Raw genomic sequence first — 13728 nt, forward strand, 5'->3', positions numbered from 1 at the left:
GTGTCCCCTTTCTAAGTCACTCGGTGATTAGGCTGGGAATTCACCCTGCAGCCCCTGTCTGGGGACAGGCCTTGGTAAATGCTGTGTGTGGCTTCTAGGGTCTCAGCTGCCTTGGATGTAGGAATAGGAAACCCAGTAAGGAGAGGGACAGGCAGCTGCTACATAGGCTCTGTGATTTTAGAGCAGTGTTTTGCCAGAAGGAAGGAGGCCAGCTCATGGAGAGTAGTCAGGTTTGTCTCAAAGCCTTGCTTCTTCAGTGGGATTCAGAACAATTTCTTTTAAGCCACAGAATGGGACAATTTCACAAGGACATAGTTCAGGCTGTTGAGACAAGGAAAGGAGTTTGGAGCAGGTTACTTTGGTTCTCTTCAGCCTCCCCACATTCCTTACTTTGGCCCCTGAGAAAAAGTGCAACATTCAGAATCTTCAGTGGAATGGAAATAAACTGAGTTGGTGCCTGTTTGTCTCTATAGCAATCTAACCTTACCTAAATGAGTGGGTATGTGGTTTGGATTCCTTTGTCTTCTTCCCCTGGTTCCTTTATTTCTATTCCAACCCAGTGTTCACTCTGGGCAGGTGCCTAATGGGTCAGCTTAGGTTACACGATGGTTTTAAATTTGGCCTGGTTTGTGTGTAATGTCTTTAGTGTGCCGATTGTGTGTAATGTCTTTCAAAGGCTTAGGATGAAGCTTGGATTCTGGACGCCATGGATGTTTGCAGGGTCACACTGACTCATGAAGGAAAAGCTGAGTTTCAGCAGAAAAGGGAGACCTCAGCCTAGCAACATCACCCCAGAGGAATTCCCAAGAGTGTGGCTCAAGGCTTCAACCAGCCAGATGGAGATCACCATGGGGGTCACGGATGAGAATGCCACCAATACGTCAACCAACTATTTCCCTCTGCTTGACCCCCTCGGAGCCCAAGCTGCTTCTTTCCCCTTCAACTTCAGCTACGGTGACTATGATATGCCCTTGGATGAAGATGAGGATGTGACTAATTCCCGGACCTTCTTTGCCGCCAAGATTGTCATTGGCATGGCGCTGGTGGGTATTATGCTGGTCTGTGGTATCGGCAACTTCATCTTCATCGCTGCCCTGGCCCGCTACAAGAAGCTACGCAACCTCACCAATCTGCTCATCGCCAACCTGGCCATCTCTGATTTCCTGGTGGCCATTGTCTGCTGCCCCTTCGAGATGGACTACTACGTGGTGCGCCAGCTCTCCTGGGAGCACGGCCACGTGCTGTGCGCCTCTGTCAACTACCTGCGCACGGTCTCTCTCTACGTCTCCACCAACGCCCTGCTGGCCATCGCCATCGACAGGTGAGTGGGGGTGGGGACCACCAAGGAAGGGCAGCTGTGACTGATGAGAGGTATCTGTGTTCACCAGAACTGTGGATGCATGGAGGGGCCAAAGGTGGCCCATTTACTGAAAGTGAGAATTCTAGTTTTCTAGCTGGAAGGAGATAGTAGAGGCCCCTAGAGTTGGGTAGCCAGAAGGCTGCTGATCTCTCTGCTATGGACTTGCTGCTAGGTGTTGTCCAAGGCCTAGAGGCAGACAGCCACCAGGAGGTGTGGAGGGAGAAGTTTAAGTTGCAGGCAGTAACCTCCTGAGTCAACTTGGTAATCTTAAAGGAGGTTTCTATCTCATCAAGACCTACTATACTGAACATGACACCCTACTAATACCAGTTGACTTTTTAATAGTTATTATTATTTAAAAATTTTTAATTTTATATTGGGGTATAGTAGATTAGGGCTTCCCTGGTGGCTCAGATGGAAAGAATCTGCCTGCAATGTGGGAGACCTGGGTTCGATCACTGGGTTGGGAAGATCCCCTAGAGAAGGGCATGGCAACCCACTCCAGTATTCTTGCCTGGAGAATTCCATAGAGAGAGGAGCCTACAGTCTGTAGGGTCACAGAGTCCGGCACGACTGAGTGACTAACACTACTACTACAACTATAGTAGATAAGCAGTGTTGACACTGGTTGATTTTAAAGAAGGTTGAGGAATTTGTTTTGAAAAAACAAACAAATAAAACAAGTCAAAACAAAGCATATGCTTACTTACTCTTTGTTTTTGTTGCAATAATCAGTTTGCTCCTTTTCATACATTAGCATGCAACAGTACAGAAGAGCTGATTCTAGTAAGACAAATAAAATCAGTAAGAGCAGCCTTTGCCAATCTTATATCTTCAGGCTTTTCATTTACTATAATCACCTGTGCTAATGGACCAGAGTGGTTTTTGTGCCCTTGGGACAGTCTTTGAAGGCTCCTCTGCCCAAAGTTGAACTCTTGTTACAAAACACTGTGTTGCAGTATAGAGACAGTTACCCTGAGGGTCTGACTGGGCCTCTGTGTACTTGGATCTCAACAGTCTCTCTCCGTCTTAACCCAGAGGGCCTGAATCACAGATGCTCTCTGTGTCCCATGGCCCGAGGGCTCTGGTGGCATCTGGCCCACTCCTTGCAATCAGGACATCCCGGGATTGAGAGGGGATTGAGAAGGAGCCTGGCTTTAAAACCTAGAAGCATGTCAGAGGGTTAGCACATTAATCAGCCCTTGGTCTGTCATCTGTAGAAGGTGTCAGAAGTGTCATCCCTGAAGAAGGCTTGGCTGAGGTCCTCAGTGTGAGCCATGGAGCCCCATGGTGTTCTGTCCACCCATGAACAGACCCTGGGTGAACATGTGGAAGGAGCAGGAGGGGGACAGTCAAGCAGAGTACCTGCTTCCCAAGTCCTCCTCACAGCTGTTGAGGAAGATCTCCAGGGACCTTGTCTCTGAACTTTTCTGCAAGTGGAAGCTGCACCATCTCTTTTAGCACACGAGCAGGACAAAACCAAGGGGTCATTTCCTGAAGTTTCGCTCTAGTAGCACATCTTTTCACAGAGGGTGCTCCCAGCCACTGTGGGCGGGTAGGTAGATGCCTGCTGTGGGGTGGGCCCCTGCTGCCTGCGTGAGACCCATTTTACCAGGGAGGGGCCTACTGGTGGAAAAGGGTAACACTGAATGAAGAAGCAGCTTCAAGGGGAATGGAAGCCAGGGTAAAATCAGGACATCGGGCTATTCTGAACATGTAAGATAATATTATCTATTATTATGTCAATCAACTCACCTCCATCTACCAAACTCTTTCAAATTCTTATTCAACTTTCATATGAAACTCAGCTTGTCTGAAATATTGCAGGCATTTCTTTTATAGTAGGGATTTTAATTGGGAGCATGCTTTGCATCCTGGGGACTGCTCTTGTTTAGAGTAGTGTTGTGATTGGAAACTTGAACCCAGACACTGGAGGAAACGGTGTTGCCTGCACGGGACCATCCAATGGCCTTGGCCGACTGACTGACTGCTCCAACGCCTTAAGTTCATTTAGTGATGATTGTGATCTTTGTTTCAAATTATTTAGATTTTTATGTGTTTTTACATGTCAAGTTTCAGTTTCATGAATAGATTCCTGTTTGGCCTCATGTGTTCAGGATTTAATCAGTGATTTTCAGGTTTGATTTTGTTGTTGGGAACTAGTTTTTATCTTGATAAAACAAATATGTCCACAGTTATAAAAATATCTTTAATTTTATAAATTTCTGTAAGAATGGTATGAGTAGTTAGTCTGTTGTTCAGTCATGTCCAACTCTTTGTGACCCCATGGACTCTAGCCTGCCAAGCTCCTCTGTTCAAGGAATTCTCCAGGAAAGAATATTAGAGTGGATTGCCATTTCCTTCTCCAGGGGATCTTCCCCAAACAGGGATCCAACTGGGCTCTCCCACATTGCAGGCAGATTCTTTACCATCTGAGCCACCAGATAATCCCAAGCAGTTAGTCTGCCTGGGTTTAAACTCCTACTGCACTGTCTATTGGCTTCAGGGTTTTGTTATTTGACCCCTCTCTGCTTCAGTTTTCTCATGTATAATATGAGAATGATAAGAAAACCTAATGTATTGGATTGCTTTAAAGATAACATGAAATAACACATGTAATTCTTTCAGTTCAGTTGAGTTCAGTTCAGTCGCTCAGTCGTGTCCAACTCTTTGCAACCCCATGAATTGCAGCACGCCAGGCCTCCCTGTCCATCACCAACTCCCGGAGTTCACTTAAACTCATGTCCATCAAGTCAGTGATGCCATCCAGCCATCTCATCCTCTGTCGTCCCCTCTTCCTCCTGCCTCCAATCCCTCCCAGCATCAGAGTCTTTTCCAATGAGTCAACTCTTTGCATGAGGTGGCCAAAGTACTGGAGTTTCAGCTTTAGCATCATTCCTTCCAAAGAAATCCCAGGACTGATCTCCTTCAGAATGGACTGGTTGGATCTCCTTGCAGTCCAAGGGACTCTGTAATTCTTTAGAACAATGCTTAAAGCAGAGTAAGTACTAAATAAACAGCGGATGTTATAATATGTAAATTACCCTTTAAAGGAACAGTAATAACAGAACCAGATAACCTATGACTATTTCTGATTGGCTCGCCTCTTTTGCTTTCATCACAGTGGTTGTTTTATGATTTGATTAAAGAAATAATACTACAAAGTTTCTAAGAAATACAGCTCTCAAGTTATAGTAGAACAAAACTGTTTATCTCCTACCTGTTCTCTGTCTCTACTATTGGTTCCATGGTTCTCCCAGGCATCTAACCTGGCAAATCCCTTTTGTCCTTGCTGCTTTCTCCCTTTCTCCACCATTCATTTTATTCCCAGGGCCTGACAGTACCCCCTACCCACAACCCCTGCTCCCATCTCCCACTTTTCCAGCAAGGGCTGAACTATCACAGTCTTCTCTTGGTCTTCCTGCCACCAGTGTTTCTTGGCTCTGCCCCTTTGCCAACCCTACTCCCTCACAATCCATCCTAAACATTCATTCATTCACTCATTTGTTCATTCAAACAATGCATTTTTATAGAGAGCCTTCAATGTGACAAATGCTATTACAAACACGGGTGAAATGATGATGAATAAGCAAAAAAATTCCTTGCACTCATGGAGCTTGATGGAGAGAGACCGGTCAGGCAAGCAAAGAAGGAAGGTAATTTCAGAACATTAGAAATACTCCGAGTAAAAGCAAAAATATACATACCCTATAATGAAAAAGAATCCAAAAAACAAGTACATGTAAGCAAAACTGAATCACTTTGCTATACACCTGAGCCTAATGCAACATTGTAAATTAAGTGTTCTTCAATAAGACAGACAGACACACAAGCAGACAGTGAGAGTGACGGAGCGTGGGAGATGCTCTAGGTAGGAGTCAGGAAAAGTGTCTCAGAAGAGGTATTGAAACAGATGTCTGAATGATGGAGGGGAAAAAAAAACTGGCCTTGTAAAGACTGGCAAACAGTATTCCAGACACAAGGTGCAAAGGCCTCAAGATGGGAGCAAAATTGAAGGTTGTAGGAATAGTGAGAAGGGCCCTGTAGACTGAGGGAAGAAAGCAAGACTACAGCCAAATTCATCTTCTGCCTCATACACCCCTCCCTCTCTTGCTTGAAAGACCTCTAACACCACCATTGTCTACAGAACACGGCTGGAATCTTTTCATCTGCTTTTCCAGTGTCTTATTATTGAGCTCCAGACCACCTGCCAGTCTCATGCTGGGTAAACACATTGATGTCCTGTTTTCCAAAAACAGGTTGCAATTTTTTTGAGAACTGTCACCGTGGCCTATTACATTTCTGTTCATCCAGAGCTAGGTACTTGTCAAGGGTGACGTTTTATTAAGATTCTAAGTACCCGGAGTTCACAGTCAGCAAAGGTTATGAAAGAAGTAAGACATGATCCCTATTCTTGGGAAGCTTGTCATCCAGAGTTCAGGGAGGGGTGAGAACTAACACGGAAGAGTTAGAGGGGAAGTAAAGCGTCAGTTTGAAATGAAATTTGGAAAAGGGGAAGATCATCCGATACCGGAAGAGTCAAAGGAGGCCTCATGCAGGAGGCAGATTTTTAACTTGGCTTCAACTAGTGACTATCAGTAAAGAAGAAGAAAGGATTTCCAAGAGGGTAGAATGGTGTTTGCAAAAGCTGAGAGGTGAGAATGCTTGAGGTGAGAGTGAGATTCTGGGAGGACAGGAGGTGTGGGGACAGAGCAAAGAATGTAAGAGAGTAGAGATCAGAAAGAACAGGGGCCTGCTCTAAAAAATAAACGGGAGGAGGGAGGAGGGTTCAGGATGGGGAACACATGTATACCTGTGGCGGATTCATTTTGATATTTGGCAAAACTAATAGAGTTATGTAAAGTTTAAAAACAAAATAAAATTAAAAAATAAAATAAAATAAAATTTGAATTAAAGTCAAAACAAACAAACAAACAAACAAAAAAAACAGATGGGACCTAGTTAAACTTAAAAGCTTTTGTACAAAGGAGGAAACCATAAGCAAGGTGACAAGAGAATCCTCAGACTGGGAGAGAATAGCAAATGAAACAACTGACAAAGAACTAATCTCCAAAATATACAAGCATATGAAGCTCAATACCAGAAAAGCAAACAACCCAACTCAAAAGTGAGCAGAAGACTTAGACACTTCTCCAAAGAAGGCATACAGATGGCTAATAAACACATGAAAAATGCTCAACATCTCTCATTATTAGAGAGATGCAAATCAAAACTACAATGAGGTATCATCTCACACCCATCAGAATGGCCATCATCAAAAAGTCTACAAACAATAAACGTTGGAGAGGGTGTGGAGAAAAAGGAACCCTCTTACACTGTTGGTGGGAATGCAAATTGAAACAGTCACTGTGGAGAACAGACTGGAGATTCCTTAAAATGCTAGGAATAAAACTAGCAACACCAATCCCACTACTGGGCATATACCCTGAGGAAACCATAACTGAACAATACACATGTACTCCAATGTTCATTGCAACACTATTTACAATAGCTAGGACATGGAATCACTCTAGATGTCCATTGACAGATGAATGGATAAAGAAATTATACATATACACAATGGAATATTGCTCAGCTATTAAAAGGAATGCATTTGAATCAGTTCTAATGAGATGAATGAACCTAGAGCCTATTATAGAAAGTGAAGTAAGTCAGAAAGAGAAAAACAAATACTGTATATTAATTCATATATATGGAATCTAGAAAGATGGTACTGATGAACCTATCTACAGGGCAGCAGTGAAGATGCAGACATAGAGAACAGACTTTTAGACACAGTGTGGGAGAGAGAAGGTGGGATGATTTGAGAGAGTAGCATTGAAACATTATACACTACCATATGTAAAGTAGATAGCCAGTGGGAATTTGTTGTATGATACAGGGAACCCAAAGCAGGTGCTCTGGGACAACCTAGAGGGGTGGGGTGGGGAAGGAAGTGGGAAGGAAGTTTAGGAGGGAGGAGACATATGTATACCTATGGCTGATTCATGTTGACATATGGCAGAAGCCATCACAATATTGTAAAGTAATTATCCTCCAATTAAAAATAAAATTAAAAAAAAAACGTAGGACCTTGCTCTACAGGATCACAAAATCTGGGCACAGGGAGTTAGTCCTGAGGGTAGCAGGGAACTGAGAAAAGCCCTGAGAGCACCCTGTCCCCTAGTCTGGGTTTCCTCTTTGATGTGGAGACAGCCGCACAATCGTTGGGGTGTATCTTTGGATCTAAGGCACATAGGGCACTGGAGTCCCTTCTTTTACCTGGGATCGAGGGGAAGCTGACCAGTCAGCCTGCCTGTTGGCCGCTCTTCTCTACTGTCTGGATGAGGCAACTAAGGCAGGAGGAAGAGCACTCAGCCTTAGGAAGCACAGATACTTCCTGGTGAGCTTATTGGTTGCTTAAGGAGCAGGTTGTGCATTAGCTGCCCATCCCATGAGCCACCTAGTAGCCACTGTGATCACCATTTCCATGATGAGATCTGGGGCTGAGTCCCGGGGACAGAAAAGGAGCTCCAAGCCTCTTTGCTTAATCACACAACCCACTGCCATCACACAGCTAGTGGCTGGACATTGCTTTGTCTGGCAGCCTTCATTCTTTGTTCTCTGGGAAATGCTGACTCTAAGTGGATCTGAACCTGAGCCACTGCAGTGTTAGACACACTGGTCAAGCCAATGGCATACTCCTAAGCAAAGAAAAGTAGTTGCCAACTATCTAACTCCATTTTGGAACATCTATAGGTAGAAACTGACTATGAAGAAAAGAAGAGAGGGGCTGCTAGGATTTCAGGAGGGAAGGATGAAGGGTTGCTTGTTCTGGTTGGAAATGGAAAGAACAAATGGAGTACCCACTGGAGAACCCACTGGATTTGGAACAAGATACGGATGGATCTGCATCATCAGTATCAGTTCAGTTCAGTCGCTCAGTCATGTCCAACTCTTTGTGACCCCATGAACCACAGCACGCCAGGCCTCCCTGTCCATCACCAACTTCCAGAGTCCACCCAAGCCCATGTCCATTGAGTTGGTGATACCATCCAACCATCTCATCCTCTGTCATCCCCTTCTCCTCCTGCCCTCAATCTTTCCCAGCATCAGGGTCTTTTCAAATGAGTCAGCTCTTCGCATCAGGTGGCCAAAGTATTGGATTTTCAGCTTCAGCATCAGTCCTTCCAATGAATATTCAGGACTGATTTCCTTTAGGATGGACTGGTTGGATCTCCTTGCAGTCCAAGGGACTCGCAAGAGTCTTCTCCAACACCACAGTTCAAAAGCATCCATTCTTCGGTGCTCAGCTTTCTTTATAGTCCAACTCTCACATCCATACATGACCACTGGAAAAACCATAGCCTAGACTAAACAGACCTTTGTTGACAAAGTAATGTCTCTGCTTTCTAATATGCTATCTAGGTTGGTCATAACTTTCCTTCCAAGGAGTAAGCGTCTTTTAATTTCATGGCTGCAATCACCATCTACAGTGATTTTGGAGCCCAGAAAAATAAAGTCAGCCACTGTTTCCCCCTCTATTTGCCACGAAGTGATGGGACCAGATGCCATGATCTTCATTTTCTGAATGTTGAGCTTTAAGCCAACTTTTTCAATCTCCTCTTTCACTTTCATCAAGAGGCTCTTTAGTTCTTCTTCATTTTCTGCCATCAGGGTGGTGTCATCTGCATATCTGAGGTTATTGATATTTCTCCCGGCAATCTTGATTCCAGCCTGTGCTTCCTCCAGCCCAGAGTTTCTTATGATGTACTCTGCATAGAAGTTAAATAAGCAGGGTGACAATATACAGCCTAGTTCTGTCAATTACTAGCTGCATGGCTTTTGACAGTTATTTAACTTCTTCCCATCTCAGTTTGCTCATCTGTAAGATGAGTATCTTTGCTTCCTTAGCAATAGGGTTGGGGTTATCTAACAAGAAAGTAGATTTGAAAACGCTCTGTAAATTGTAAGCTGCTTTACAAACTTAAGCAAGTATTACTAATAATATGCCTCCTTGGTGGCTCACATAGTAAAGAATCTGCCTGCAGTGCAGGAGACCTGGGTTCAATCACGGGGTTGGGAAGATCCCCTGGAGAAGGGAATGGAAACCCACTCCAGCGTTCTTGCCTGGAGAATCCCATGGACAGAGGGGCCTGGTGGGCTACAGTCCATGGGGTCACAAAGTCAGACATGACTAAGTGACTTTTACTTACTAATAATGGAGTTCAGAATGTAGAATAGCCAAACTGGTGGCTATCCTTGAAACAGTTTTCTGCAATTTCCTTATTGGTAAATATATTTGAAAGGCCTCTTGCACACCTCCTGGTGCTAACCTTGGGGATGGAGGTGGGGTGATGTCAGGATGAACTGATGAACAGTCACAGATTACCCTGAAGATTAGTGTTGATGCAAAAATGAATAAATCCAATAAAGTAGATCCAATAAAATAGAGCCAAGTAGCAGAGAATTTGCAAATGCAGGATTTGCAAGTAACAGGTGAAAGAAAATTGCTTGCTATATAAAATAGCTCTGAAAAATACATTTTAGGATACTAACAATTTTGCATATTAATAGTCTATTGTTTATACGCAGTATCACTTTGGAGCCTCACAGTAGCTCTGTAATTTGGAAAGGCAGTTGATATTCCCATGTCACAGATAAGGAAATTGAGTCCACAGGTCTAAGAAAATGACAAATTCACATAATAAGTCTGTGGCAAAGCTGGGATTAGATTCTTAATATTCTCATTCCTGGATCAGTATTCTCTCCAACATGGTCATTGAAAAAACACTCTGAGTTCGAAACATCATAAAAGCTTAGGAAATTACTAGTGGGAAAAGAAGGAATAGAATTGTATATTGTGAGTTCAGATAGCAAGCAAGCATGAATACAAAACATTCTTTGACAGAGTAATCAGCAGAACATGGTGGGGTAGATAAGGGAGAGAGATGATGAGAACAAAAGCTCTACACTCTTAGTTTTTGTTATGACTCAGAGCAGATCGGATGCCCTCCTAACAGCAGGAGTGACGTGGTCTTCCGGGAGGTCCACTGCATGCACGGACAAAGGCACTGCCAACACGCTGCAGGCATTCCCATTTCACCCTCAGCATCCAGCCTGGGAGACTGGTGACTGCCAGGGTTTGTTGTTGGTGATAGAACCTGTCAAGCAGTCAGCTGGGTGGCCAGGGTGAACCCAACCCATCCAACTTCATCTAACATATGGAAGAGAGCAGAAGTCTTGTGCCAGTGAACTCTCCAAGTGACACTCAGTGGGGCTGGCTGGCTGTGTTATGGGGTAGACAGAAATAGCAGAAATATGATATGAAAAAGAATGAACCTCCTCTTCCAATCAGAATCCCAAGTAAGATGACCTCAAGGGGATCAGTTGCAAAGAAAACAGAATTGTTTAGCTTTCTTCAGGCCCCTGTCATGTTTGCCCTTGGTTTTACCAGGAATAAGCTGTGGACGCGTGAGGATATGTTTATTTCCAGTGTTGATTAGTCATTCCCTCCCACTTCACTTTCTATCTTTCTCCTTCTCCTGCTTCTACCCCCTGCCAGACAGAATGTCTTCCAGGAAATCAGAGCTGTCTGCCTAAGTGTGTGCACTCTCTCTGGGAAGGATGCTTTCATACTGCACGAATGACTCACATCCCCCAGAAAATGCTCTCTTTTCTTTCCTGGACGACTGTGGTAACAGCAGTGTGGTTTAGGGGGAAAGGACAAAAGCAATATCTTTTACTGTCTGTTGCTTTGTGGTTCAAAAAACATGTTCATGTATATTCCCAATTGATTTTCACATCAACCATGTGAGATAGGGTTAAATGTTTTCTATTGAGAGTACTATGGTATATGACCTTAAGAAAGTCAGTCATTTCTCACTAAGCTGCCTTTTCCAGCCTGAAGAATAAGATAAATGATCACATGCTTTTCTTTCACCTTTGCATGTAGAGCAATGTTTTTAATGTATTTAAAAGTATGGAATGAAAGCAAAACCTTGCCCACTATTTCTATCAGAAAAGGCAAATTCTCCCAACAAGTCCTTGGAATTTTCAAGTCTTATTAACTCTAAACTGTGGGGTAATTAGGATGAATTTCCCTGAAAACAGCGTGGACCTGGGAATAGTGCCAGGCTAGAAACCAATAAGAGATGTTATTATTAAATTTAATAATAATAGTTACCATTTATTGAGTATATACCATGTTTAAAACTGTGCCAGAAATTGTGTATATACTGGCACGTTTAATCTTTAAAAACAAACAAGCAAAAACTTTTGCAGATAAGGAAGTCGAGATTCAGAGAGATTAAATATAAGTTGCCTGTTCTGGGAATATATCTGGAGAAAATGCTAATTCAAAAAGATACATGCAGCCCTATGTTCACACCCATACTATCTGTAATAGCCAAGAGATGGAAACAACCTAAATGGCCATCGACAACTGAATGGATAAAGAAGATGCAGTACATATAAACAACGGAATATTACTTAGCCATAAACAATGAAATAATGTCACTTGCAGCAACAAGGATGGACCTAGAGATTATCATACTCAGTGAAGTAAGTCAGAAAGAGAAAGATAAATATCATAAGGTATCACTTGCATGTGGAATCTAAGAAGTGAAGTGAAGTGAGGTGGCTCAGTCATGTCCAACTCTTTGCAACCCCATGGACTGTAGCCTAACCAGGCTCCTCCGTCCATGGAATTTGCAGGTGAGAACAGTGGAGTGGATTGCCATAAAATATGACCTAAATGAACTTATCTATGAAACAGAAGAGACTCACAGATATAGAGAACAGACTTGTTTTTGCCAAGGGGCAAGGGGTGGGGGTTGGGGCAGGGATAGATGACTAGTTTGGGGTTAGCAGATGCAAACTATTATATATAGAATGGATAAACAGCAAGGTCCTACTGTATAGCAGTGGGATGTATATTTGCTATACAGCAGAAATTAACATTGTAAAACAGCTGTCCTTCAATTAAAAATAACTTGCCTGAGGTTGCACAGCTAGTCAGATGTGGGGCTGGAGCTGGCATGCAAGTCTGCCTTTCCGGGAAGCCTACATACCATAGGTGCCATTTGATTGTGCCTCAATGTTGCAAAAATAATATCCTCCAGCACTTCCTTACTACTTGTTGATACCAGCTGTGTCCTTATCCTAGATATCTGGCCATTGTCCACCCGCTGAGACCCCGGATGAAGTACCAAACAGCCACGGGCTTGATTGCTTTGGTGTGGGTGGTGTCCATCCTTGTTGCCATACCGTCAGCCTACTTCACCACCGAAACGGTCCTCATCATTGTCAAGAGCCAGGAGAAGATTTTCTGTGGACAGATCTGGCCAGTAGACCAGCAGATCTACTACAAGTCCTACTTCCTCTTCATCTTTGGTATCGAGTTCGTGGGCCCAGTGGTCACCATGACCCTATGCTATGCCAGGATCTCCCGAGAGCTCTGGTTCAAGGCCGTCCCTGGTTTCCAGACAGAGCAGATCCGGAAGCGACTGCGCTGTCGCCGGAAGACCGTCCTGGTGCTCATGTGCATCCTCACGGCGTACGTGCTGTGCTGGGCGCCCTTCTACGGCTTCGCCATCGTGCGGGACTTCTTCCCCACAGTGTTTGTGAAGGAGAAACACTATCTCACGGCCTTCTACGTGGTCGAGTGCATTGCCATGAGCAACAGCATGATCAACACCGTGTGCTTCGTGACTGTCAAGAATAACACCATCAAGTACTTCAAGAAGATTATGCTGCTCCACTGGAAGGCTTCTTACAATGGCAGTAAGTCCAGTGGGGACCTTGACCTCAAAACCACGGGGGTGCCTGCCACAGAAGAGGTGGACTGCATCAGGCTGAAATAACTCCAGAACAGGACCTTTGGGCCCCTGACAATGTGCTTAAGCCCACACTATCAACCAAGAACTCTAGGTTTGCCACATAGGGCAAAAGAAATGGACAAATATGTCAGTGCTGTGTTCAGGGAGCTCAGAATCTCTAAAACTGGTGTGACCACACCATCACCAGTGGCCGACATTAAATGAACATCTAATTTGTGCAAAGTGTAGGCACTGGTGAAATCTATATCTGTTGATGATATTTGATTGGCAGAAAGAAATAGGGATTAAACAAACAAACAAAAAAAATGATGGGACATAGTGTGGAATGATGGGTTTTCCAGAAGGGAGCCTGAGTAGTCACTTAAAACTGTGGTCTATATGTTTGTAGGGTGAGGTTCTCTCTGGATCATCTCAGCTACTCATCAGAACTGAGATAACCTATCTCTGGGACTGTTCTTAGGCTTGAGTTCACTCCTAACACTTGCTGGCCTGGGGCAAGAATACAAAGCAGGTTCCTGGCTCTTTCTG

General features: G+C 43.9%; 1 protein-coding gene across 1 annotated transcript; it reads left to right on the forward strand.

Moving 5' to 3' along the window:
- Positions 1-750: 750 nt before the first annotated feature.
- On the forward strand, positions 751-13224 carry PROKR1 (prokineticin receptor 1). The gene is made up of 2 exons (XM_055539129.1): positions 751-1321; positions 12528-13224. Exons 1-2 carry the CDS (start codon positions 837-839, stop codon positions 13222-13224), a joined length of 1182 nt encoding a protein of 393 aa, XP_055395104.1. The 5' UTR covers positions 751-836.
- Positions 13225-13728: the final 504 nt, after the last annotated feature.

This window comes from Bubalus kerabau, chromosome 11, assembly GCF_029407905.1.
Source record: "Bubalus kerabau isolate K-KA32 ecotype Philippines breed swamp buffalo chromosome 11, PCC_UOA_SB_1v2, whole genome shotgun sequence".
NCBI classification, from domain to species: domain Eukaryota; kingdom Metazoa; phylum Chordata; class Mammalia; order Artiodactyla; family Bovidae; genus Bubalus; species Bubalus kerabau.